This window comes from Myodes glareolus, chromosome 15 (genome assembly GCF_982192425.1).
Source record: "Myodes glareolus chromosome 15, mMyoGla1.1, whole genome shotgun sequence".
NCBI classification, from domain to species: Eukaryota; Metazoa; Chordata; class Mammalia; order Rodentia; family Cricetidae; genus Myodes; species Myodes glareolus.
Genome location: NC_142040.1, coordinates 9,871,532 through 9,897,259, shown reverse-complemented (window position 1 = coordinate 9,897,259; position 25,728 = coordinate 9,871,532). Strand labels below are relative to the sequence as shown.

Sequence of the window (25,728 nt, the reverse complement as noted above, 5' to 3'; positions counted from 1 at the left end):
TTTGTGTAGGAAGCATAAACGTGCAGGATTTAGGGAAGACAAAGTATTATAAAATGTACAGAGATGGATAGACATTCCAAATGTTTGCAAAGAAAACCTGTAAGATAAAGCTGATTTTCAGAAAGCTTTCTTTTGAGAATTGTCATCTGTTTTCACTATCAATAGCAGAGACGTAGAGATTTGGGGGAATGTGGTCAGGGGTGAGACAGGGTCTTGCTGTGTGTGTGTGTGTGTGTGTGTGTGTGTGTGTGTGTGTGTGTGTGGTCCAGGCTGGTCTTGAAGTCAGCATTTCTTCCCCTCAGTTTTCTCAGTGCTAGAATTGCAGGTGGGAACCACCATGCTTCTTCACTGCATAGCTAGTTTTCCAATGTTTTTTTTCTTCATATGTACATCAGCTCCCTGCCTGTTCCTCCTTGTCCTTCAATGCCCCAGTCTATCCTGGATCACAGTAAAAGAAGCCCCAGCATTGCACTCTTTCAGTTCATCCCTAAGCATCTCAGTGTGGATGCAAGCTATCATTGCACTTAATGTCATCCAGGATTTACTTGGTAAAAAAAAAAATCTTTATTACAGTCCATATAAAATCCATACCCTGCACCTGGCTGAGAAGTCTCAATCTGTATTCAAATGGATTTTTGAAGTTTTGATAGAAGGCACACATATCTTCTGACTCATTTTGAGGCATGAAAGCCTTACTCAGCTAGAACTGAGAGGAACGTAAAGGGATGTAATGCGGTTTCCCATAGTTGGGGTGGGAAGGAGATTGTGCTGTGATAGGAAATGATGCCCCCTGTTGCTGTTACACTTTGTGACTTCATGCCTGGATTCTGATGCAATGTAAAGACTGTTGATGGAAACACTTATTTCTTGGTCGGTCAGTGCATTGGTGAAATAAATGACCAGTGTTTCAGCTCCTAAAACCCCTCATAGCCCCAGTGAGGAGCTGCCCTGGACATTCCTGCTGGGATGGCAGCACAGCCTGTCTGATCTCGTAGCTGGTTAGCAGCTGAGCATTGTAAGGAGTGGTACTGAGAGAACGTGGCACAAGTAGAAAGTGTGGAACTGCTTTCTAAGAGGAGAGCAGTCGCAAGCAAAGGCTTTCTCTTCTGCTCTTCTCTATTTTCCTTATTACTTTAATTTGGTATTTATAAATTAAAGGAGTGCATTTTTGTATAATATTCATGAATGTTGCTGAGTCACTTTATTGACTAAGGAATATGTCTTTTCACTTAGGAAAATGACTACATTAACTCCTACTTCGACAATGGAGATGATTTTTATGCAGACAGCGATGACAATATGGATGAAGCAACCTACTAGCCATGGAATTTCTCTCTCTCTTTTTTTGGTGCAGCTCTGAGGATTTGTACTGACTTACTTTATTTCTGATACAGATTAAGTCCATATTTTCTGTTGTTCAGTGTTTGGTTTGATAAATTCTTATCAAGCTCTTCAGAAGCACTGTGCGTTTACACCGCGACCTTACCCCAGCACCTCCACCGCTCCTCTGATTATGTACTGAAGTTTGGGGTTCTTTGGTCTTTGTTTTATTTGGATTTGAATGTGCCTGAAGAGCTTTAGCGTCGCTCAGTCCATGTGTTCATACTTGAAAAAGATCAGTCTTGCTTACCTGCTGACCTCTGGTGAAGCTGTTACTAGTCAGAGTGGATTTCTATTGATACTGCACAAGGAGCACTTTAAACACAAACTGGAAAATGATTTCTCTTACCCGGTATGTTCTGTTTTATCACATGGTGACTGCATACTCCCCTGAGTTCTTAACAAGTGCAGACTCAGGAGATGAGAGTTCTGGTGGTGGGAAACATGCCCATGGCAAAACACAGTGATCCAGGTGAAATAGCATTGTTTCCATCTCAGCCGAACGGAGGCTTTCACGTGGGCGAAAGGATTCAGAACGCTTGGCTTTGGAGGTAATTCCATGTGAATTAATCATTACACTGTGTTAAGTCTGACATCTTCAATTTTGGGGGTTTATGGAAAAAATAACTGAGACATATGGTTTAATTCTCTGCTTTATGGAAGTGGAAATAAGTTCTGGCTGAATAAACTCGGTGACAGAAGCCGTCTGTGAATGGAGAAGGGCAGTGCCCTTGGCTTCATTTCACAAGATCCGGAGACTGCAAGTCAAGGATAGAATCATGGGAAATGAACTCAGGTCATTTTGAAATTACAATTGATTCTTCTTGTTGTAACTTACAGGGTGACTCCCCTGTAGTTTTATATTTTGCAGAAGATATCCAGAACCCTTCACCTCTAACGACTTTGAACATGCCAAAGATTTCTAAGGAAATGTATATCATACATTTCAAAACTAATATCTTAAAATTATCTACTTAAAGGAAGAAACCCTGCTCTCCGCTTTGGGGAGCTTTGTCATTTATTACCTTCTGACCTGGAAACTGGAGCCCTGCTTTTTCTCTCAGGATCAAGATAACCTTGAAATTGAGCTTAAGTTCATGTGCCTTAGTTTCTCCACTTGTAAGCAGTTTCCTATAAAAATTGTTTAAACACTAAGTAGAGTTTACTAAATATTCCATCTTTTACCTTACAGAAACAATCATGCCCTAAATTTGATTTTTACCCTGTAAACAACTTTACTGTGGAAAGTGACATAGTTGTGAGAACCATTTTCCTGCCACATTATAATTCAATTTTCTGATCTTGTATCCATGTTAGAAACTGTAGTTAACTTGTACAGTCTGGAGAGATTCCAACCTTTTCTCAGGAGAAAAATCACTTTAAATGGCAATACTTCAACTATTTCTTCCAGATGGGTGTGATGGCCCATATCGTGTCTGTATAATGCTGTACTGAACATGTGTGACTTGCATCCAGTTCCCAGGAACTTGTAAAAAATATTTTAAGATTCTAAGTGGAAACATGAAAAATTTTTAATGATTCAGTGTGTTGGGAACACGCTTTTAATAGTGCTGGCAAATGCTGTTATTTGGGAACGACAGGTACTTTATTCTCTTACATTTGGTACCAGAGCCAAACGGATTTCATAGATGCTCCTTCCTTTATTACAAATCTGCAAATAACTGTTCAAATTCGAGAGATGCATTGGCAATGACTTCTTCCTTGCTTCCGGTTTGTCTTCACCGCTGTTTCTTCTGTGGGAAGCCCCTTTTGGACAGGACTTATTCTGGGCATCTGGAATCTTTAGCGATGTTGTCACCCTTTGGAAGATCAGTTTACAACTTTAAATATACTAATTTTGAGAAAAGATATTTTTTAGGTTGCTTGACTAACATAAGTCTTGTTTTCTTGGCTTAAGCTTTGAGACTGTGAAATTGCTTTAGAGATAAATTCTTAATGGTTAAAGTACTTACTGGAACTAGTTGAAATATCTTAACAAATAAAACTATTTGCTACAATGCTGATTTTTCTGTATTTGTTTATACATATAAAGCTTAAGAAAATAAAATATAGACCTTAATACTAAGATGGTTTACAGTGAACATTTATTTGGTAGAGAAAACTAGTTAATTATGGGGTTTTTTTTTCTGCTAAAGTAACTTCATTTATTGAGCAGGGATGGTTGTTGAATAAACCCAACCACATACAACCAAATTCTTGCCTCTGATTTAGCAGGACGTGTGTGTTCATTGTTAGCACCAAAGGATTGCAGTCCCTCTGTCCATCCGCATCTTCAAGTGACAAGTGTCAGAGGGATTGTAAAACAACTTTTAAGGTCACATTGCTGTAAAATAGAAACACACAGGAAAGATAAGTTTCCCTGGAAGAATTTCCTCAATTTTTTATATGCATGTATGTATACTTTGTGTATGTGATATGCATCTAAGTGTTCATATGTGTGCAAGTCTGTTTGCAGGCCAAAGGCTAGGTAGTCTTCCTCTTCATTTTGAGGGATCACCAATCCCACTGAGTTGTCTGGCCAGTGAGCCCAAGGGATCTTCCTGTCCCTGCCTCCCCTGCACTAGGATCACAGGAGTGCCTTTTTAAACATGAGTGCTAGGGATCTGAACTCTTATCGTGTGCAGCAAGCACTTTACTGACTGAGCATTCTCCCGAGTCCCTAAGATTTATATTCCTGAAAGGCATTTTTGTATATAAAACATTACAATTTATGTAGCGAGCACGTCCTGAGACTGACGTAGCTCTATAAGCATGGCCTGGACTTACCAAGTCTTACTTACCAGGAACACAATCCCCATCATCATTTATCTAACACTTGTTTTGTGTTCTACAAATAACCCAGTGGGAAATCTGAATTCATAAATGTGTGACAACTTGATCTTATACCCAGCTGTGAACTCCACTGAGTACAACAAAGACTGCCCTGGCAGGACATATCCATTAGTGAAATAGTGGCACAAGCATTATAGAAGTAACCAGTTACTTTATAGTTAGATTTCAGCCCTGTTCCACTCACACGTGGCACCATTATTGAGCTAAAAACCTCCTATTAGACACAACATAGATCCTAAGGAAAACCTACTATTAGGCTTATAAATAAAATATTAGACTCATAATGATTCAAAACTCATCTGAAAAAGCTAACTCGCAGTAAATGGTGATTGACTGACCAAAGGACAGAGACTTAGAGACTGTTGTACACACCTTCCTCCCAAGGCTAAAGGATCACTGAAGAGAAGGTGGAAAGATTCTAACAGGCAGAGACAATAGATAACCACTTGGAAACATCTGGACAGAGCAGTGTAGCTGCACCTATGAATTGTTGGGACAGCATGTACAAGACGTGCAAGCTCCAGGCAGATCAAATCCTAGCATGACAAGGAAAGCTGGGCACACAATCTCACTTCCAGCCATGGAGCACATGGGAAATGACAGCAGCTTAGAGGAGGCAGTTTCTTGTTAGTGTATCTCATGGTAAGTGCTTTCCACCATGCTCAGTGGAAAGCACACATCTAAGAGTATTTGGGGCAGCAAATTGGCCTTAATGTGTGTGTGTGTGTGTATTAAAGGACACAATGGTGGGTATATAGGAAGAGGTAGATCTGGGAAGAGTTGGAGGTATGTGTGAATACAAACAAACACATACATAACTTGAAACTCTTAAAGAACTAATGTGAAAAAATGGATTCCAAGGGACTGGAGAGATGGCTCAGGGCTTAAGAGCACTTGCTGCTCTTGCAGAGGACCCAAGTTCAGTGTCCACTACTCATAATTGTTCAGACATCTGTAACTCCAGTGCTAGAGACTTGACACCCTTCTGGAAGGCACACATGAGGTATGCAGACAAAAGCCCATACATGTGAGTTCAAACATTAAAAACATTTTTGAAAATGTATTTCAAGTAGCTTGAAAGAAAATTAAATATTTGTTTTATTCAATTACATTCAACAACTTCCACATTCAAACTGATTAATAAAATAGAAACTTTATTAACATTTTGCATATCCTTATGAAAAGGCAAAAAGTTTAAAAACCAGTTTTACAGATATACATGCTACAATGGTTTAATACATTTGCAATTATATAAAACACATTATATAAAGGATTTATAGCTTTTGCATACATAAAATGAATTAAATAAAGCATTCATATATTTCTATGATCTAACAGTGCAATATGCACATACTTAGAAATACTGATTTCCTGAGCAACAATGTTGTAATTCAAAAATCATAGTCCCATGATAATGCAGTGTTTAAATAACTCAATCCTATTCTAGCACTGAGAGTGGATCTCTGCTTCCTTTTCTTGCCACAGCCTTCACATTTCCAGTGAGATATAATCAGTTACTAAAGAGTGGTTCACCACCAAAAAGCACAGTCCAGAAAAAAGTTAACACTCAAACTCCACTGGAAAAAAAACTTGAGATTGCACGCTCCTTCCTAATCTATAACAAGGCCAGCAGACCATAATTTTATTTTGCAGAGAGGATAGTGAAGATATTTAAGTAGCTATCCATTGGTTCAAAACAAACTCTAACTAGTGTTTAACGAGTCAAGAATTTGACCTAATATCAGGTTTTTCTTTACTTGCAATTCCAAATTTTTAAGCAAACTGATATTAATGACTATGACTCAGTTGTTTGTAACTGTACACACACGCACACACACACATGCATGTTAAAGCCTCAAAGCAAATTAAGGGCTCAAGTAAGGGCTTGAACATGATCCATAGCATCAATGACATTTGTGCTTATGTTGTCTAGAGTACAATGAGTTTGCAGTTGTCAAAAAATTGCATACACTTGCAAATGTGTATTTAATATAGTTTCAAAAATTCTACTAAATGCTTAAATTTTTTTTCTTTTGAAGATAAAAGCATAATTCTACATAAAGAATTATATTCAATTAGTAATACTAAAATATATAGGAAAAGAAAATTGGTTGGTTGTTTCCTAAGGATGTGTGTTGTAGTTCCTTCGAAATGGATGTTCAAGGCAGACATGATTGTAACCAACATCTCCTCCGTTAAACACAATTCTCAAACCCCGGATCACAACTCCAAAGTAAAATCAGCAAGACAGAATCGCCAACTCTGTGATTTTATGTTTGATGTAAACAAAGTTCTTCGGAGGTTATGTAGCCTGTGCTGCCCTGAAGTCTTCATTTTCTACCCTAAAATTTAATTTTTCAGTAGGCTTAATAAATATTATGTAAACTGTCTGTGTTAACACTGGGCATAATTAAAGATTGTGCTCATTTCAAAATGCACATGACATGTTAAGACAAAAATTATTTTAACTAAGATATATGAAGGGAATCAATTTACTACAACTTTCCTATTATTAAATACTTTAAAGGTAATTTTCTAAACTCTCATATATGTAAGGGTTTTAAAATGGCTGACTTTTGCGTCTTTTTGTAGTGCTTTTTCTTCTCAAAGTATATAACCTGCCCCCAGTATTAATAAATATGTATTAATAATTCCCTGAATCAGGATTGGAATTTGATATACAAAATGTTTAAAAGCTGAAACATTTAGGAAATAATGTCCAGAAAGTGAGATGATAAAACATATCTTAAGATATGCAGTTTATTATACAGAAAACATGCAATCCAGATTCTACCACCTGTACTTATATTTTAAAGACACATATTTAAAATTAAACACTGAAATCAGTTTACAGATGCTTCCTGACCAAATTGGCTGTATCACAGTTGAATTAGAAAAGGTCACTATTAAGCCCTTTTGATTAACCAACACAACTTTGACCTGTGTTTCTCATTTTGAGGGTGCATATTAGGTGGGGATAATCTAAACTGGACATTTTCTTTTTGAAAAGCAGAGGTCAAGGAACCACACATAAAGTAATCTATCTCCTGCTAATGTAAAAGTCCTGTTTATTCATTTTTGCTTAATCAGTCATGTTTTTCTGCATGACTTCAGAGGCAGATAGTAGCAATTTGTTTGACTCCATTAACTTATGCTTAAAGGTGAAGACAGACAAATGTACAGAGCCTATGGAATGAAATCTGACAGTGTTTCCACTTTGACTGTAAAGTGTTATGAGCTCATGTAAGGTGACACTGTAAGGCACTACGTGTCATTAAGGCATGTTACTATTTGTACCAGCGGTGATTGGTCACAGTGTATAAAGAGCAACTTGCTGAGTATGCTTTTCTGTCTGCACAGTGCTTCTAAGTATCAGACACATATAGTTTTACTAAGTGGGAGTGAGGTTAGAGGGCTGTTCCTAGAGCATCCTTTCCATGGACTGGGTCCTGACTACTTCAGTGCCTTGTGATCAAATCAAATGGTTACATTTTCAACCCGAAGACATTATGGTGGGGTCTTAATATATTTAAAATTTGTTAGCCTCTATTACAGGAATTATAAATTATGTTTCCATATCTGTTTCTACATCTGCTTTATAGCATGTGTTAAAACATGTTTTTAAATTTCAAAATTGAGTATTGAGTACATGTTATCATAAATAATTTTAGAATCAAACTTTTACAAGTTTTTTGGTGGTATGGTGGTGAATTTTCTTCAGTTATAAGCATTTGAAACACTTGACATGAACAACCTTAAATTAAAAAATCTTTTAAAAAATAAATTTAAACATAACTAATCTTGAAAAAGAAAAATGACAGCATCTTCTAAGTTATAATTCCTAGGAATACATTTAAATTAATACATTTAAATTAATTTCTGCTTTAAGAACTGACACAGCAGATGTATTCTGACCACTCTCAACATGAAGCAATCGTGTGTGTTACAGACAGTCCATCTGTAAAAGGCTCAGGGACTCCTAGGAAGGTCAGAACAAGGCATCTTCCATGTTCCTGGAGTCTGTCTGAGAGGCTGTTGTTGGTATCTCTGAACCACCGCATTCCATATGCACACATGATCATCGCACCGAGCAGGCTCACTGCTATGTTTTGTGCTGAGCAGCAGGGGACTGAGAATGTTGCCTGTACAGTTTGTGGTCATCTTGTTGACCAGCACGGATTCCTTTTGTTGGAACAAGTCCATTTCCCGTTTCTCTGTGCTGCGATGGAGGCGTGAGTCCTGGATGCAAATGTGAAGAGCCCACTGTTGAGTGGTGACTAACATCCACTTTAGCTAAAATTTCATAATAAAGCAAATAAAATACTGGTGTTATTATACCCACTATCAACATTATCACTACCGCTGTCCACCAGCCAATTCCCCAGTCGGCTCCATAGTATGGGTCCTTTCTGTGAGTGCTTCTGCTGTCCGGCTCAAAGCGGACCTGTTGTGCTGCTAAGGCAGACACTACCTCGTTCAGGTTCTCCTTCTTGGTGTCTGTGCACTTTACCAGTTCTTCTATGTCTCGATCCACCTCTTTCAGGAAACTGCCAGCTGACCCGCTGGAGGAGAGAGAGTCCTCCGTGGGCACAGGGTCCTGCTCCTGAGCAAATGCAACGGCTGGGGGATGAGAACCTTGTCTTCCTTTCAGAGGATGAAGACTTTCAGTCAAAGAACTAAACTTTTTCACTGGAATTTTGATAGACCTAAGGGCAAAAAAGTCTTGATCACTGATGAGATTGTTAACTCTTTTGATATCTGCTACCTGCAAAAAAGAAAAACACAACATTCAACTGAATTCTAAAACTAGACCTAAAATCTTCATTTACTCTGGAGGGAAAAATCACTGAATTTCATTTTTACTGTTAATACTGGCCCCACACCTACATTTTACATTTACTTGTATATGAGAAGTCTAAACACTAAATTTATTTAGTGTTAGGAAATCACCAGCGATTTTGTATTGTCACCTAGACAGCAGTAACGTTACTTATACGTTATGTCGTTCTTCTTTGCACGTCATACAATCTGCCACAGGAAATGTATGTTGGCATGCATTTGTGAATGTTTGTCTCCAATCTTGCAATTGCAGGAAAGCACATGAACTTACACAGATAAAAGGAGCACATTTTACTAAAATGCCATCAGCACCACTGTGTCCCGTGATTCTAGTTCTCTCTCAGCGGGGAAACTGCACCAAACAGAAGAAAGGGATCTTTTTACCACTCTAGTTGGTGCCGTGAACCTAGGAGAGCAGGGCCTAAAATGAGGCAGTCTAAAGTCTCATTCAATAGCCAACTTTATTCGGAGACCTAAGTAATGTACACAATCACAAGAATAAGCTATACAGGGCAGAAGCATGTTTCTCCATAGCAGCATATGAACAGCAGCTAAAGTAAACTCACTCCTACTACACCTGGGAAGAGCACAGAAATGTTCCAACAACAGTTCCACGTTTTGAAGGAAACGAGGTCACAAGACTCTTGTTTTCTCAGAGTATTCTCATGGCACTGAGAATTCGCCATCTGGACCACCCTGTGCTACTTTGAGAGATGTTGAGATGGAGATGTGCTAATGTTCAATATGCACTTCACCCACTCTCCTGTCTGCAGTGATTGTCTGCTGGATCCATCAGTGCAAATACATTAGGCAATTACTCCAACGTCAGGTTCAGTTTCCTTACATACATTCTATATTCTCACCGTCCCATGCCACTCTGAAGGGGAGAAAGGGTGGTTGTTTCTCAGATTACCAATTAGTCAAGTTTTCTCCCTGCCTTTGAGTTATTAGTTCTATGAGCTATATTTTAGTCAATACCTCAAGCTCTTACCCTGTGCTACCCAACTAACGTCAGAGTAGTAGACTGTGTCTAGGGGAACTTTGTTCTGCTCAGCTCCTTGCGAGATGATGACACTCAGTGATACAGTACAGTGATATATTTTGTTTGTGATCTAAGAAATAAAGTTTGCCTGATGATCCGAGTGCAAGGCTAGTCACATTAGACCAAGTAGTGGTGGCACACACCTTTAATCACAGGAGCTACACTAGTTAGTGACAGAGGCTGGGTGGTGGTGGTGCATGCCTTTAATCCCAGCACTAGAGAGGAATGTAAGGCAGGATGAGACAGAAACTCGCTCTCTTTCAGTCTGAAGATTTCACAGAGTCTCAGTTTTCTGCAGTGAACCATGAGCATACCTAACAGCAGCCTTTGAAGTCTCCATAAGGAGGATGGGACCTCACAATGACTATTCCTCCAGGACTAGAACAGCACTGAGCTGAAAAACCCCAGCTAAAGATCGGCTCTTGAACTACAAACAGCTCAGAACAATTCCAAGGTGGCTGGCTGAGATGATGCAGCCTCAGAGACTACTTGAGTCAGGACTTGAGACAAGTCCTACACTTTCCTATTTCATAGAAAATGGACAACAAATGATATAGCTACCTCTTCCAGGACTTGACAATTAGCTCAAATTTTTCTTTTCAGAACCTGTAAAAATACTGTCGCCTCCAGACAGAAGAAAGTAAATTTAAGAATATGACCCCCCACATTCCCAAGAGGTAGGGTGGGTGGTTTTTGGTTGTTCGATGGGTTATGGATGTTTGTCATTGTTTAGGTGGGTGGGTTACAAATTGTTACTGGTTATAGTCAGGAAGAAATCTGACGAAAGGAGATTAGATTCAGAGTTCTTGTTTTTTTTAAAAAAGGGGGAGAACATAGATTATATGATTAAAAAGGTAGATTATTGTATTTACTTTTAAAAAGCAACTACTAGCCGGGCGCGGTGGTGCACGCCTGTAGTCCCAGCTACTCGGGAGGCTGAGACAGGAGGATGGCTTGAGTCCAGGAGTTCTGGGCTATAGTGCGCTATGCCGATCGGGTGTCCGCACTAAGTTCGGCATCAATATGGTGACCTCCCGGGAGCGGGGGACCACCAGGTTGCCTAAGGAGGGGTGAACCGGCCCAGGTCGGAAACGGAGCAGGTCAAAACTCCCGTGCTGATCAGTAGTGGGATCGCGCCTGTGAATAGCCACTGCACTCCAGCCTGGGCAACATAGCGAGACCCCGTCTCTTAAAAATAAATAAATAAATAAATAAATAAATAAATAAATAAATAAAAAAGAATAAAAAGCAACTACTAGTTTTAAATATGTTACATTGGATTAGATTTTGTATGTATTGATACAAACCTGACATTAATTCTGTTAAAACATACTGTATGTGTGTTTCCAATCTTATCTGAGGGATTGCGCCTATACAGCTCATTTAACAAGGTAGTGCAAAGCTCTAGTTCTTGAAAGTTATTATTACCAACTGTTTAGGATAATAAGGAACTGCAGGTTAATAATTAGTCACATATTACATATTACTTGTAATCATATTAGGTATGTTCTCAAGGTCAAACAGAGATATATTTTAGATACACAGGTTATCTTCAAATACTTCAGAGATCTACAGACTGTGGCATTTAAGATGTTTTAATAAGATATGCTTTTTTATGATAATGAAACATGTCTGCTCCTGGAAGCATAATCTAATTCAGAGAAGATAATGAGTATTGAAGAGACTCCACATGGAGTTTACTTTCTTTGTGAAAAAAGTAAGTCACTGGGAAAGAACATGCCCTTGCCTTAACTGCTGGCAGTATGCTGTCCTAACTGGACATGCAGGACACAAAACAGAGTGACTGCCAAACCTTGTCAAGACGAGGCAGGAAAGTCCTACAAAAATCCTGCTTCACAGAAAAGTCTGTTGGATATGCTAGGCCTGTAGGCTGAAGATGGACGCCCCAACATTGCAGAGGAATTTAGGGTGACTGTCCAAGCAGCCAGCTATTTCTGTCATTTCTCCCATGTTTTGCACCTCCTACTTACTCAGTTAATATTATTTTCTTTTAGGAGGTAGGCGAAGACTAGAAGGTTACAATTTTCCTTGTTTACGAGACTTAGAAAAGAAATTCACTAAAGAAATGTAAAGTATACAGTTGGGAGATATCAAAAGATAGTTTTGGGTGGCAATGCAAGTTATGATAGAAAGTAAATTGGGTACAAGACTTTGGATTCACCATGATAGGACAGATAATGGTATATTTTCTCTGAATTTGTCAAATCAAATGGACTAGACATTGTTGATGTGCTTACTGCCTATATGTAACTACTGTAGTTACTGTATACAGTTTTTCTTATATTAGTTATAACCTTTTTTATATTAGACAAAAAAGGGAAATATAATGATATTTTAAGATCTAACAAACAAAGTTTGCCTGAAAATTAGAGTGCAAAGCTAGCCATACTTGTCAGCATAGAGGCCAGGCAGTGGTGGTTCATGCCTTTAATACCAGCACTAGAGGGGAATATAAGGTAGGATGAAACAGGAACTTGCTTTCTTTTCAGTCTAAAGATTTCGCAGAGGTAAGAGCTCTCTAGTGGTTGGCTGAGTTGCTTCTCTGATCTTCAGTTTGAACCTCAATATCTGTCTCTTGGTTTTTATTATTTGTGCTACAATAAAGAGCCCAGTGGAAAGTGGGAAAGGTGCACATAGATTTTAGATACAGTGGCTTTTAGGTTCCTGAGATGTGAATGATCTTCAGCAGAGGTAGACAGATGTCTGAAACTCAAATGAGGGGATGTGAAACTTGGATAGAGTCACTAGAGAATGTTATGGGGAAAGCTGAGAGAATGCCCGTCACAACACCAGCATCTGCGGGACATGTAAGAGAATTGAGCAAAGCATGCTCAGGAAGGCAGTATCGCACGGTGGCCAAAACCACACATCTGTGAAGCACACTGTCACTTCTTAGCTGTGTGTTAGGGTGAGTAACCTTTCTGCTACTCCATTTGCATGCCTGTAAAATGCCAGTAGTGATACTCCCTACCATAGGAGGCTGCTGTGAATACCAATGGACTCAAATATGTAAGACTACCTGGAGTACTCATCTACACCACATAATATGATGCTAGCTTTTATTGATTACTACTTAGCATCAAAAATAGATCCCATAAAAAACCTTATTAATCTTTAAAACTAAAGCTATAACTTATTTTGATGTACTATGAATGACTAGATTAATTATTTTATCCTGGAAAAAAAATTACACAGAATCTCATGGCCAAAGAAGTTGTTTTCAATACTATTTAAAAAACACGTACATACATAGATACAGCAAATGTGTAAAAATGTACGTTCTTATACACACCTGTAAAGAGATTCCAAGTATAAAAATATTTTATATTATGAAAAATTCTATAGATGAGAATACTAAAAGAGAAGAAAGAATGACACAGAATTTCACTTTATTAAAATGAGCTCTCATGGTATTTGTTAAAACAAAAACAGTGCTGTAGGGGGCGGGGGGTTAAATGCGTGTGCTGATCTTGCACAGGATCTAGGTTTGGTTCCCAGCACCCACATCAGGCAGTTTACAACCACCTGTAACTCCAGCTCAGGAGAACCAATGCCCTCCTCTAGCTGCCAATGAGGTAAGTCTCTACTGTTATAAAGGGTGCCCAAGACACGGAAGATGCAAGTTGCAGTCATTCACAGCATATGTCTATTTTAAAAACAAAATACATCAATCCTTTATCAGCCCCTAAATACTTATCTATATAAATAATAACAAGCACAAAAAAAAGGTAGAGAAAAACACCAAAGTGACAGACTGAATTAGCAGAAATTCAAGCATCCACTTAAAATGTTAAAAAGGTCACATTCATAGGCATGAGAGATCTCTGTGCAAAGACAACTGAGCAAAAAGGAAAGGAAGAAGGTAAAGGACACAGAATTCCCCCAGTTCTGGTTGGACTACTAAACAATTGATTCTGGGCTCTATTATGCAAGGATAAATTAAATGAAGACTTACTGTGCAGCAATACTGAAGGGCAACTGCATTTAGAGTGTCCCCTTCCTGTATATCTCTTGTTAATAGAATGATGTCATCAAGTCTGTCTCGCGATGTGCTTCTTCGAACCTTCTCCTTTCCTCTGGACCGAAGTTCATACACTTCAGCATCTTCTTCCAACACATCATTGTCTGTACAATTCCCAAAAGTATGTAGCTGGCCACTGGCCTGAATTCCTGGGAGGGAAACACTTCGATTCTGATTCCTCCCCGCCATGATCTTACAATCTGGAGGAAGAAAAGCCAGAACCTTAGCATGCCACTGACCCGTGTGACTGGTTGACATGACACTATTTCTCGTAGTCCTTTTACTAGTTACACAGGAACTGAGGTCCACGTTCTGTACCTGCGGACCCACGCGTCCTGCAGCCTGACAGTGGGGGCAACAGTGGCAAGAGGACAGCTAATGCGAGGCTCACACCATCTGCTCGGGAGTCTTGTTCACCCAAGACACTTTACACAACAACATTTACAGACAATAATCAAGATTTCATTTAAAAACTATTATTTGGTACACATAGAATTCTAGCATTTGTTAAAGACAAAAGTAAATCTGAATACTGAGATGTTCTTGTGCTTGTTCCTTTCTGCACCACGAACTCAATCTGTCTTGTCTACTGAGTCGGCTCTATGGCTAAAGGTGCTTGCTGTCAGGCCTCACTACCAAGTTCACCTCTGGAACCCTGCAGTACAAGGAAAGAAAAGTCCACAAATTCTCCTTTGACTGACCTCCAAATCCATGATGTGTAAAAAAAAATTTCAAACATCAATATTGTCTGAATTTTTGGTACTGTAAAAACATAGAGAATTTTCAACCTTTTTCAGAGTTGATCACTGAAATGATTTAGAGTTGCCAGGGCTGATAATGTTGCTTCACTTAAATATTAGCACAAAATGTCATATGTTATGGCCATTTCAGAAATTGTTCAAAATCTCAAGCCAAATTCATTTAACAATTTCTCATAAAACCCAAGTCAGCAACTCTAAGAGAAGTCGTTTTTTATTAATTAGTTAATCTATTTATTGAATGTGTGTGCTGCCATAATGTCAGAGACAACTCGGGGTACCTGGTTCTCTCCTTCCACCATGTGGGCTCTGGAGACTGCTATCAGTTCTCCAGGGTTGGCAGCAGGTACCCCAAACACTAAGTCATTTTGCCAGTCCTCTAAAAGCAATTTTTCAACCTAGCATCATAATAAAATACTATCCAAAATTATTAATTAGATGCTTACATGCTGAGACATGTCAGTAGAAAAATGTTAAACACCTTTGTTCTGTAACGGAAGCATTACGTTTCTTGGAGTGGGATGTTTCCAGAGCTGTTGCCATGGAATCTGATGGCACACAAAGTGCACATGTGCAGAACCAGGGCTGCCTGCAATGATGTGGTGAGCACTGCCAGAGATGCCTCACATACCGGATTTGCTGGCTCTCAACTGATTGGAGTTATTCTACTCTCAGAACCCGTTTACTGTCGTCTGATTGTTCATAACCTCACATTCGGGTATGTGATCCCAGATGTGGTTGAGATCCTGGTTTAAGAAGCTGTGATTGTCTGGGTATGGCGACACACAACATTCAACACAGCAATGAAAAATCAGTGAAAGGCAGGTACCCCATGAATTCAAGGCCAATCTGGTCTACATAGTGAGGTCTTGTCTCAAATTAAAAAAAAAAAAAAAAGCCATGATTCAATTAACCACACGTCACAAAAACATGGGATAACTATATTCAGAACTAGAAAAATTACTGTACTTTATATCAAAATATTAAGTTCTCATTCTACTACTATAAAGAAACTTAGAAAGTTCTGTTTAATTCTTAAGAATTTCTGACTGTTTACAACTGAAGGAATCAAAGTATGTATTCTACACATACACACACAATTTTTCTAGGAAGTCAAACCTTTCTTGCTCTACATTTGACTTCACATGGGATTAAATATCTCTGCACTTCTGACTCGTTGGATCATGTTAAACTCAGAATTTATATTTATGACAGCACAGTATATATACTCTGGGTCATGTTAAATTCAGAATTTATATTTATTACAGTACAGTGTATACTCTGGGTCATGTTAAATTCGGAATTTATTCTCAGTTATATGACACAAGTTGGCTCCTGAACAGGGATATTTCTTTGAAAGCTTTTGATTTAAAGTTCTCATCAAATTCAATTTATACCCCATAAAGACTGAGTGAATTTTAGGCACTTATATTCACTTATACTTAAAAAAAATATATCAACTGAGAACTGAGCTAAGAAATATTTATCAATGAATACATCTTATTTACTTCCAAAGTCACTATCAAGCATGCCTTCATCAATTTGATCCAATTCTCTTTAAAAAGAAACAAGCACAAGATCCTAAAGAGCAAAGTTCACATACTGTTTTGGCTTCACTTTAATTATCCCTGTAAGTGAGGACAGACATAATAAGAAAGGCTTTAGCAGATTGAAAAAAGAAAAAAAAAAAAACAAAGCTTTCAAACTTCAATGTATTTCAGACACAAAACAAGAAGGTGAAGTATCCATTCCTGAATATAGGACCATTCCCTTAAAATGCAGGAGACTAGGAAGAGCCAGGCACAGGGATGAGGTGTGACTATTTTGCCAGTGAGTTTTCTTTGTCAATTTGACAGAAACTACAGTAATCTGAGAAAAGGAAAGTTCAGTTGAGAAAATGCCTCATCAGACTGGCCAGTTGGTAAATCTGTGAAGCATTTTCTTGATTAATTACAGACATGGGAGGGCCAAGTCCATCCCTGGGCAGGTGGTCTTGGGATGTTTAAGGAAGTGCGCTGAGGAGAGCAACCCAGCAAACATCACACTTCCATGGTCTCTGAGTGCCTGCCTTGGCTTCCCTCAATGACGGACTGTGATGGGGATGTGTAAACCACAGAAACCCTTTCCTCCCCAAGTTACTTGATGGTCATGGTCTTTATCACAGTAATAAAAACCAAACTAGATCAATTATAACGAATTCCTCTAAGACAGCAAAACCTAATGTTAACTACACTGTGTTTTCTCAGTGAAGATAAAATCTTCCAGCAAACATGGAAAAGGAGTGCCCGGGGTGGAAGAAATCATTAAAATATTATGCCATGGAATCCTAGAATGCAAAATGAAGTCTAGAAGGATGTATTCCTGTTTTGGATTCTATGGATGAGAAACAAGTAAAAACAAAATATGCAACTGGTGGGGGGGGGCGGCAGGAAACAACAAAAACAACTAACTCCAAGTCACAGATGACAGAAGATTATCTTCTCTATAATACCTAAATTTCAAAACAATGTCATTTAATTAAAACCAGCTTTTAAAATCCGGTTTCTGACCTTGCGTTACAGCAACACTGTACTGCTTTAGAAATTCAAAAGTTCTATTTAGATAACTTATTAACTAATAGCTATACATGAGTAGTTTGATTCAGCTGTTGCCACAGGTGCTACATTATTTGTTGTCAAAAACTAACACTCCAAATTTGACAGCGCCAAGCTAAAGAGAGTCCACCTTTCACACCCCAAGAGCAGTTTAAAGTCAGCATCACACCTGTTCCTCCAAGGACAAGTTTGGCTTCCATTTATCCAGGTCTTTTTTAGTACGACTATCTGGAATTTATTGAGTAATGCGTAAAAGCCATTTGAGACAAAATTTACTTATATCAATCTTTTTCCTCACGACAGGAATTGAAAAGCTCACATCTTCACGTATTTGACCCTCTTCCTCTCAAACGAAAAGGAAGCTGAATAAACAACCTGAACACTCACTTCTGAGTAACTAAGAATTGGCTGGGCTCGTCTGTAATCCAAGTGCCAAACTACACTTTGGCCCAGGCAGATAATGATACGATCAAACTACTAAAGATTAGAAAGTACACAGTATCCGTGTCATCCGGCTTAATTTTTTTCGCCTAAGTTCTCTAGGAAATCTGGCTTCGTAAAACTAGAACAACTTGCATGCCGCACCGCTGACAAACGGCCTGAAAGTGCCCATCAACGGATACAGTGAGTATGTTTTCATCCGCTCAGCCTATAACCGAAAGCGATCTCCCAAACCCTAGGTACTACACAGTAACTGCTACTGGGTGTTTGGTCTTGACCTTAGGCAGGGCGTGACAGACGACTCCTAGGGCATAGGCCAGTTCAGCACTCGAGACTTAATCACCCCGGTCCTATCCACCAGGGCCAATTTTAAATCAAAGCAACAACTACAAAACTCCTTCCCTGTCCATTCCATTCGTTTATTTTTATTTTTCCTCCTTTCCTCCAATGGTCCCCCTTCAAGACTTACATCTCTGATTCATAAGTCTCAGCATCAGACTAGGACGCTAAGGAGCTGATGCCTGGCGCCGCAAGGGCCGCCCGGAACCGAGAGGTCAGCGTCCTGGCCGAGCCGGGGGGCAGCGCCCCGCGGGAACCCCGGCCGACGTCGCGCCCGCCCCGCCCCCCAGCCCCCGTCACCTGGCCTCTCGCAGGGACGCGGAGACACGGTTACGTCTGCCACCGCAGCCGCGGCCCGGGGAAGCTCATGACCGACTCCAGGCGCTCGGCCGTCTCGGGCGCACTTCTGCCGCCGTCGCCGCCGTCGCCGCCTTCCGGACCGACAGCCGCCGCCACGTCCGCAAACCTGCGGTACGTCATCGCGTAGAGTAGGCGGAGGTGCGAGGGCGCGGGCGGGGGCGGGAAGCCCAGAACCCGGGCGGCCAACCGCAGGCCCACGCTAGCACGCAGGCGCGCCGACGCAGGGGGCGGGGTGTGGATTCAGGTCCGCCTCCTGGCCCGCCCCTGTGGGCGGTCCTAGCGGGGTTGGACACCACCCCTCCCCCCCGCTGTGGGCGGATCGGGCTAGCCCAACCCGCCGCTGGCGCTAAGAAAGAAAACATGAGAGAGCAGGGTGAGGGGTTAACGGAGAGCCACCGCGCTTTTTTTCTTGCTCGGTATCTGGACTTTTCTTCCCGGTGGGGCAGAGGAAAGCACAAGCACGATGTTAACGTTCCTGTTTTAGAAAATCGAACTATGAGCCCACCGGGCAGCAAGACAGGCAGAGTGCTGGGTTGGGAGCAGTCTGGGTCCCTAGGTGAGCTGAGTGAGACCTCTCTAAAGCCAAGTCAGGGAAAGGTTGCCCTGGAGCTACACACTGAACGGGGACAAAGTTGTCAACAACTTGTAACTAACCTCGGATTTGCAAAGTAACAGGAGGTCACTGGTAGTGTTGCAGCATCCGATGTCAAAGAAATAAAGCCCCATGCCTTCCGACTTAATTTTTATCACAAATTTATTAGATTTTGTTTGTATTTATGCAAATAACTGTACAACTGTAACAAGGGTGTGTCTGGTATTTTGTGTTGACTACGGGCAGTGCACTTGACTGACTACCCATTTAGGCCCACGTTACTTGAACGCCGGATGTACCACATTTCTCTTTACAGTCTGAATATTCATTCCTTATGAAGCCTTTGGGACGCCGTTCCATACCCTTTCCAAAGGTTTTTGGGTTTTTTTGTTGGGTTTTTTTTTTTTTTTTTTTTTTTTGGTTGATTGTTTTGTTTGCTTGTTCGGTTTTCTGGGAAGTGTCTCTACAAGGGTTGGGAATTTAACTTACATTGCAGTAAGCGCCTTTTATTTGAAAGGTTAGGCACAATGCACACAATGTTACAAAGAAAATCGAGGGGGGAAAAAAGTTTGCAGGAGCTGTTCTCTGTGCTGTTGCCCCTGTGACACCGCTGTCTGTAACCATTTATCACGGAGACATTTTCTCATCAAGAGACAAAGGGTATATTCGTCCTTGGCTTGTAGGGCTTCAGCTGTTCTGCTCTCATGCATGCTAATGGAATGAAACCTTTTTGCACATAGGTTACTTTTCTTATTCAGTGTCAATAGGCCACGGAATCCTTGGGAGAGGCTGAGCGAAGGAATGAATTCCATGCATTGCTACCTGTTCACTTTGAAGAAACATTCTATATGATATCTGCAAAGCTTTTAAGCAATTATTTCTATCTAACAACAATTGAGTAATGTATTTGTTTTCAAAAAGGCCACGATATATGTATATTTCATTATGAGACTATACAAAAGAAGCAGTTGGCCATGAATTTTGGCTAAGTTCCAAAAAGCTGACCAATAGAAACAAGAATTTGTCTTTGGAAAAAGGATTTTCTTAGCAATCCGCAAGGCCGGAGGGAAGCTTGTTTTTTTTCAGATCTCATCTGATATTTCCCCTTAAACTGCTGAAGTTGAAAGGACATGTGTTTCTATGAATTTGAATTTTTTTTTTGTCCCTAGCATTTAGGTTGAGCTAGGGTAAATGTTGTGTGGCATAGAGAATGCAAATTGATATAACCCATGAGAAGGGCCTTTTGTTAATATGCATTAAAATTAAATATGCAATTTCCTGGGCTACAACTTTATTTACTAAGTACTTGCCTTAAATTCACTTACCGATACAATCGAATAAGATTTAACAGGTAAGTTCAGGACTGTGTACTATAATAATGGCCAAAAGGGGAAAAAAATCAAAGTGTTCATCATTTCTAATTGGATACTTTGGGTTCATTAAATATTTGATCAAAAAATTTAAGTTAGTATTTATTTACAGATTTATTCATTAATTTGTCTATAAACTTTAGGTTAAGGAGTGTGCACAAGAAATGTATTCCAGGGCTGGAGAGATGGCTCAGAGGTTAAAAGAGCTGGTTGCTGTTCCAGAGGCCCTGAGTTCAATTCCCAGAAACCACATGATGGCTCAAACCCATCTATAATGAAATCTGGTGCCCAGAAAACTATATACATAATAAATAAATTTTAAAAAAAAGAATGGGGGCTGGAAAGATGGCTCAGTGGTTAAGAGCACTGACTGCTCTTCCAGAGGTCCTGAGTTCAATTCCCAGCAACCACATGGTGGCTCACAACCATCTGAATGAGATCTGGTGCCTCTTCTGGTATTGGGCATACATGGAGGCAGAATGTTGTATACATAATAAATAAATCTTTAAAAAAAAGGAATGTATTCCACAGACGGGTGGTGGTGGCACATGCCTTTAATCCTAGCACTCGGGAGGCAGAGGCAGGCGGATCTCTGTGAGTTTGAAGCCAGCCTGGTCTACAAGAGCTAGTTCTAGGACAGGCTCTAAAGCTACAGAGAAACCCCAGTCTCGAAAAAACAAAAGACAAAAAAACCCAAAACAAACAAATAAAAACAAACAAACAAAAAAAAACACACATGCACAAAAAGAAATGTATTCCAGTCATTACAGATCCAGGTTTTTTTTTTTTTTTTCAAAAGACAAACTACCTGACTTGAGGACATGCGTTTGGAGCCTAACATCCAAATAAAAATCCAGGCATGGGTGTGTGTGTGTCTGTAACCCCAGTGCTGGGTACAGGTGGGGAGCAGAAGCAGGAGGAGCCCTGGCGCTTGCTGACTACCGGTCTAGCTCCAAGTGCAGGAAACTCCTGTCTGAAAGGAATAGGGAGAATGACAGGATAGGGCACTAGTGTGGGAGGTTCCTTCTGGATATGCGTTGCTTTTATTGGTTAATGACTAAAGAAACTGCTTTGGCCTGTGACAGGGCAGAATAGAGCTAGGTGGGAAAACTAAACTGAATGCTGGGAGAAAATAGGTGGGAAAAATGTGACGCCATGTGGCTGCTGCCAAAGGAGACAGATGCCCAGGAACTTCACCGGTAAACTGCGAGCGTCATGGTAAAATATAAAATAATAGAAATAGGTTAATTTAAGATGTATGAGCTAGCTAGCAATACACTTAAGATATTTCCAAACAGTGTTTTAAATAATATAGTTTCTGTGTACTTATTTAGGGTCTAAGCAACTTGGAATGAATGAACAGCCTTAACCAAAAGGACACCTATCAGGCAGAGTTTCTACTGCTGTGACAAAACATCATAACCAAAGAGCAAGCTGGGGAGGACAGGGTTTATTTGGTTTAAACTTCACTTCTACATCACTGTTCTTCATAGAAGGAAGTCAGAACAGGACCTCAAACCTGGCAGGCACCTGGAGACAGGAGCTGATGCAGAGGCCATGGAGAGGTGTTGCTTACAGGTTTGCTCTCAAGGGCTTGTTCAGCCTGCTTTCTTACGGAACCAAGAACCACCAGCCCAGGACTGGAACCACCCACAATGGACTGGGCCCACCCCCACCAATCACTAACTAAGAAAATGTCTTACAGCCTTGCCTACAACCTGATCTTATAAAGGCATTTTCTTAACTGAGGTTCCCTCCATTCAGATGACATCATCTTATTGAAGGACCCCAACTAGTTTTAACCACAGTCATACTGTTTTTGCAAAGGATGAACAGATAACAAGCCTAGTCAGGGCCTCCGGAGTGCTGAACAAATAGCAGGCTTAATTCAGGACCTCCGGAATGCTGAGCAGATAACAAGCTCCATTAAAGGCCTCCGGAATTGGATACCTGAGGTTAGAGCAAGGACAGCCTTATCTGGCTGCGAGACAGGAGATTTATGAACTGGCCATAGAAACAAAGAAAGAGGATTGCGAGGCCTGAGTCACGTATAAAGCGGGGCTCATCACGAGTCAGAGGCTGTGCAATCAGACATCTGGTCGCCAGTCAGGAAGGAGGGGCAGGATAAGAAAAACAGGTAGCACAACCCCCTCCTTGGTATCCAGGTGGGTCTGGACAACCCCCTCCTTGGTATTTAGGTAAAAGGTCAAGAATGTGCCACTCAGCTTAGCCTTATTTAAATTGACCAATGAAATGAATCCCCGTAACCACGCTTTTTTTGCTTCTGTACCCTTGCTTTTTGCTCTCCTATAAGAACCCCTCACCCCCAACCTGCAGGCGCGCAAGTCCTCCGAGAGACTTTGCCGCCCCAGGTACCTGCGTATCCAACCAATAAACCTCTTGCAGTTTGCATCCGGCTGCGTGTTTTCAACTGATCTTTGGGCATGGGGTCTCTCCCGAGGGAAGACGCCCACGGGAGTCTTTCATTATGAAGCATGTATGACTATAAACATGTAGAAAGATCTTCAAAATATATTTTAAAGTTAAAAAAGTAGAAAGTAATATAAGAGATACATTGGGTTTTCTTTGGGGACACAATATTTTATTGATAATAAACTGGGGGAGGTACATTTAGAGTGGACATATTTATTTTTTAATAAGTAGTCATGTTTCCCCAGAGCCAGCTGCGCTCATGTCTGAACCATCGTTGAGTTGTTTGAAACTTTGTATCCAAGTGAACCAAATTGGCTTCTTTAGAAATGAAAGCCAAAGCTTTCCTTCTTTTTATCGTTCTTCCTGATCCCCTGGGGCTGGTTTCTTTCAGCCCTTGGGTGCTACTTTCTGCTACTTTCTACACCTTTTCAAAAGGAAAACTTTATGTATTCAAGAAACGCTGAAAGGAATTTCAAATTGGGTTACTCAGTGAGTTTTTAAAAACCCTCCTATCTAATTTTCAAATAATTTATGTGTAGGAAACATCAGTGCTTCTCTTCTGTGTACAACAGGTAGAAAATAAACCAGTGCCTGCTTCAGATCTGCTGTGCTGACATAGAATAGGCTCCTTACTCACCGCCCACCTTGTCGTCTAAAGCATGATGATTATTATAATCACAGTTTTGCTACATGGACATGAAAGAAGAGTCAAATACAGCATGGGAATACAGAGATGCTTATAAATGCTTATAAGTTATAAATGGAAGATTAAATATGACTCAAAATAACCATCTTCAATGTCCCCAGCTATCCTGATTTTATTAGATAAAAGCTAGTTTCCCAAATATTATTCTTAAATTCTTTAGTGAGGTAGACAGTCCAGGCAAACAGGAATAGTTATATGCCTGTAATCAAGCAGGCTACCTAGTAAAATCTTTGTTTCTAATGGTCTTTACGGGAACCGTGGTCACACAGGCAAATTATCATATATGAATGCTCCTAGATCCTACAACCTACTTGGGTGTGTGCCCAACCCTTTTGAAAATTTATCTAAAGTGGTCAGATGGAATTCAGTTAAATCACAGGGTGTGGTGCACACGCCTTTAATCCCAGCACTCAGGAAGCAGAGGCAGGCGAATCTCTGTAATTTTAAGGTCAGCCTGAGCTACCTACAGGGTGAGTTCCTGGACACAGGGGCTATACAGAGAAATCTTGTCTCAAACAAAACAAAACAAAACAAAAGGATCAGTTATGCCTTCTTCACTGAAAGAAAAGAAAATATGAGCTATGGTCTTTACTGTGGAGCTGGCTGAGGACAAAAGAGAAAGCATAGGGCAATCACTCAGAAGTGCAGAACTGGTCATGAGACAATACAGAGGTAGACATCTAACCAGATTTCCATGGTTTTTTGATCCTATATTCAGGAGGCAGAGACAGGCAGATCTCTGAGTTTGAGACCAGTCTACAAAACAAGTTCTAAGACAGCCAAGGCTACACAGAGAAACTCTGCCTTAAAAAACCAAAATAAGGGGCTGGAGAGATGGCTCAGTGGTTAAGAGCATTGCCTGCTTTTCCAAAGGTCCTGAGTTCAATTCCCAGCAACCACATGGTGGCTCACAACCATCTGTAATGAGGTCTGGTGCCCTCTCTGGCCTGAAGGCAGACATGTAGGCAAATATTGTATGCATAATAAATGAATAAATAAATAAATTGTTAAAAAAAACCAAAATAATAATAATAATAAACAATAAAACAAAACAAACCAGGAAACAAGTTTATTCTAGTCTAAGCCTGTGCAGATTTACACTATTTCTGTTGAAAATCCTTACTAACACTAACTGAAAATCCAAAACAAGAATGCCAATTCCACTGGTTTGCCTGGAGAAAATCAGATGAGCCAGGTTCAATGGCATTTTTAAGCTTCTGCAAGAGAATGGGCTTTTGCTCTGACCAAGGGGAGAAACAGTGGAAGGGTTATGCTGAGAGGGGGCCCTCATCTCCCTTTTAGAGAACCTGTTAGGACTGGGGTAGAAACAGAGAAATCCTTAAGGAGATCACTGCAGTGACACAGAGAAACACCAAATATCACATTGATTTGGATTAAAAATACTTGACTTTTTCAAAGCCTCCTGTTTCATGAGGGCATTTAAACTTGGTGTTTAATGTATCTTTCAGAAGTTCTTTCTTGTAAACATGGATAGTGACTCTGCACATAGGTTTTCTTTCTAACAGTTCTAAATACAACGGGTTATCACTGCAGCCAGTGCTGGTTGTAAGCCAACTTTGGTTTCTTCTTCCCACCATGCTTTTTTTTTTTACTTACATTTAAACTTCAGCTGAAATTCTCCTGGCTTCCCAAGCTTTAATCCTATCTGGCATCTAACGCCCCTCAGAATTATTTGAAGCAAAGCATGCCTAATGACTTCAAAGAGCATTTCACAGCTGGATTTACTCGAGGGCAGGGCGACAAGAGTAGCTAAGTCCCCTCCTTTCCACACAGAGATGTGGTGTGTAGGCAGTGCTGTAGAGAAGAAGCACAGAAACCCATTTGCTGTTGTTGTTATGAAAAGGACTTAGTTCCCTTTAGAGTGTTTTTTATTTGGAAATCTGTTATTTAAGGGGAGAATAGATTTGTATTGATTGAAATTTGATTCATGTTCTTGTTATTACTTTGTCCTTAAGACC

The 25,728-nt window shown here is 40.2% G+C and overlaps 2 protein-coding genes and 1 non-coding gene across 5 annotated transcripts in view; 2 read left to right on the top strand and 1 right to left on the bottom strand.

Moving 5' to 3' along the window:
• Polr3g (RNA polymerase III subunit G) overlaps window positions 1-3,466 on the top strand; it is a 37,047-nt gene extending 33,581 nt beyond the window's left edge. For all 3 annotated transcript variants that reach the window (XM_048423958.3, XM_048423945.3, XM_048423956.3), the window contains one exon: window positions 1,234-3,466. In XM_048423958.3, the coding sequence (XP_048279915.3) occupies window positions 1,234-1,320 (87 nt within the window). In that variant the 3' untranslated portion in view covers window positions 1,321-3,466. The remainder of the gene's footprint in view (window positions 1-1,233) is intronic.
• Window positions 3,467-5,367: 1,901 nt separating this feature from the next.
• On the bottom strand, window positions 5,368-18,746 carry Lysmd3 (LysM domain containing 3). The gene is made up of 3 exons (XM_085676898.2): window positions 18,589-18,746; window positions 14,091-14,356; window positions 5,368-8,998 (listed from the first exon to the last, which is right to left on the bottom strand). Exons 2-3 carry the CDS (start codon window positions 14,343-14,345, stop codon window positions 8,336-8,338), a joined length of 918 nt encoding a protein of 305 aa, XP_085533024.1. The 5' UTR covers window positions 14,346-14,356; window positions 18,589-18,746; the 3' UTR covers window positions 5,368-8,335.
• On the top strand, window positions 11,006-11,305 carry LOC148119634 (signal recognition particle RNA). Its single transcript, XR_015735064.1, has one exon.
• Window positions 18,747-25,728: the final 6,982 nt, after the last annotated feature.

Coding starts and splice junctions, on each gene's coding strand:
- Lysmd3 (XM_085676898.2), bottom strand. CDS start 14,345: ATGGCGGGGAGGAATCAGAATCGAAGTGTTTCCCTCCCAGGAATTCAG. Junction 8,999..14,090: donor CCCTTCAGTATTGCTGCACA/GTAAGTCTTCAT, acceptor TCTTTTTTGCAG/GTAGCAGATATCAAAAGAGT.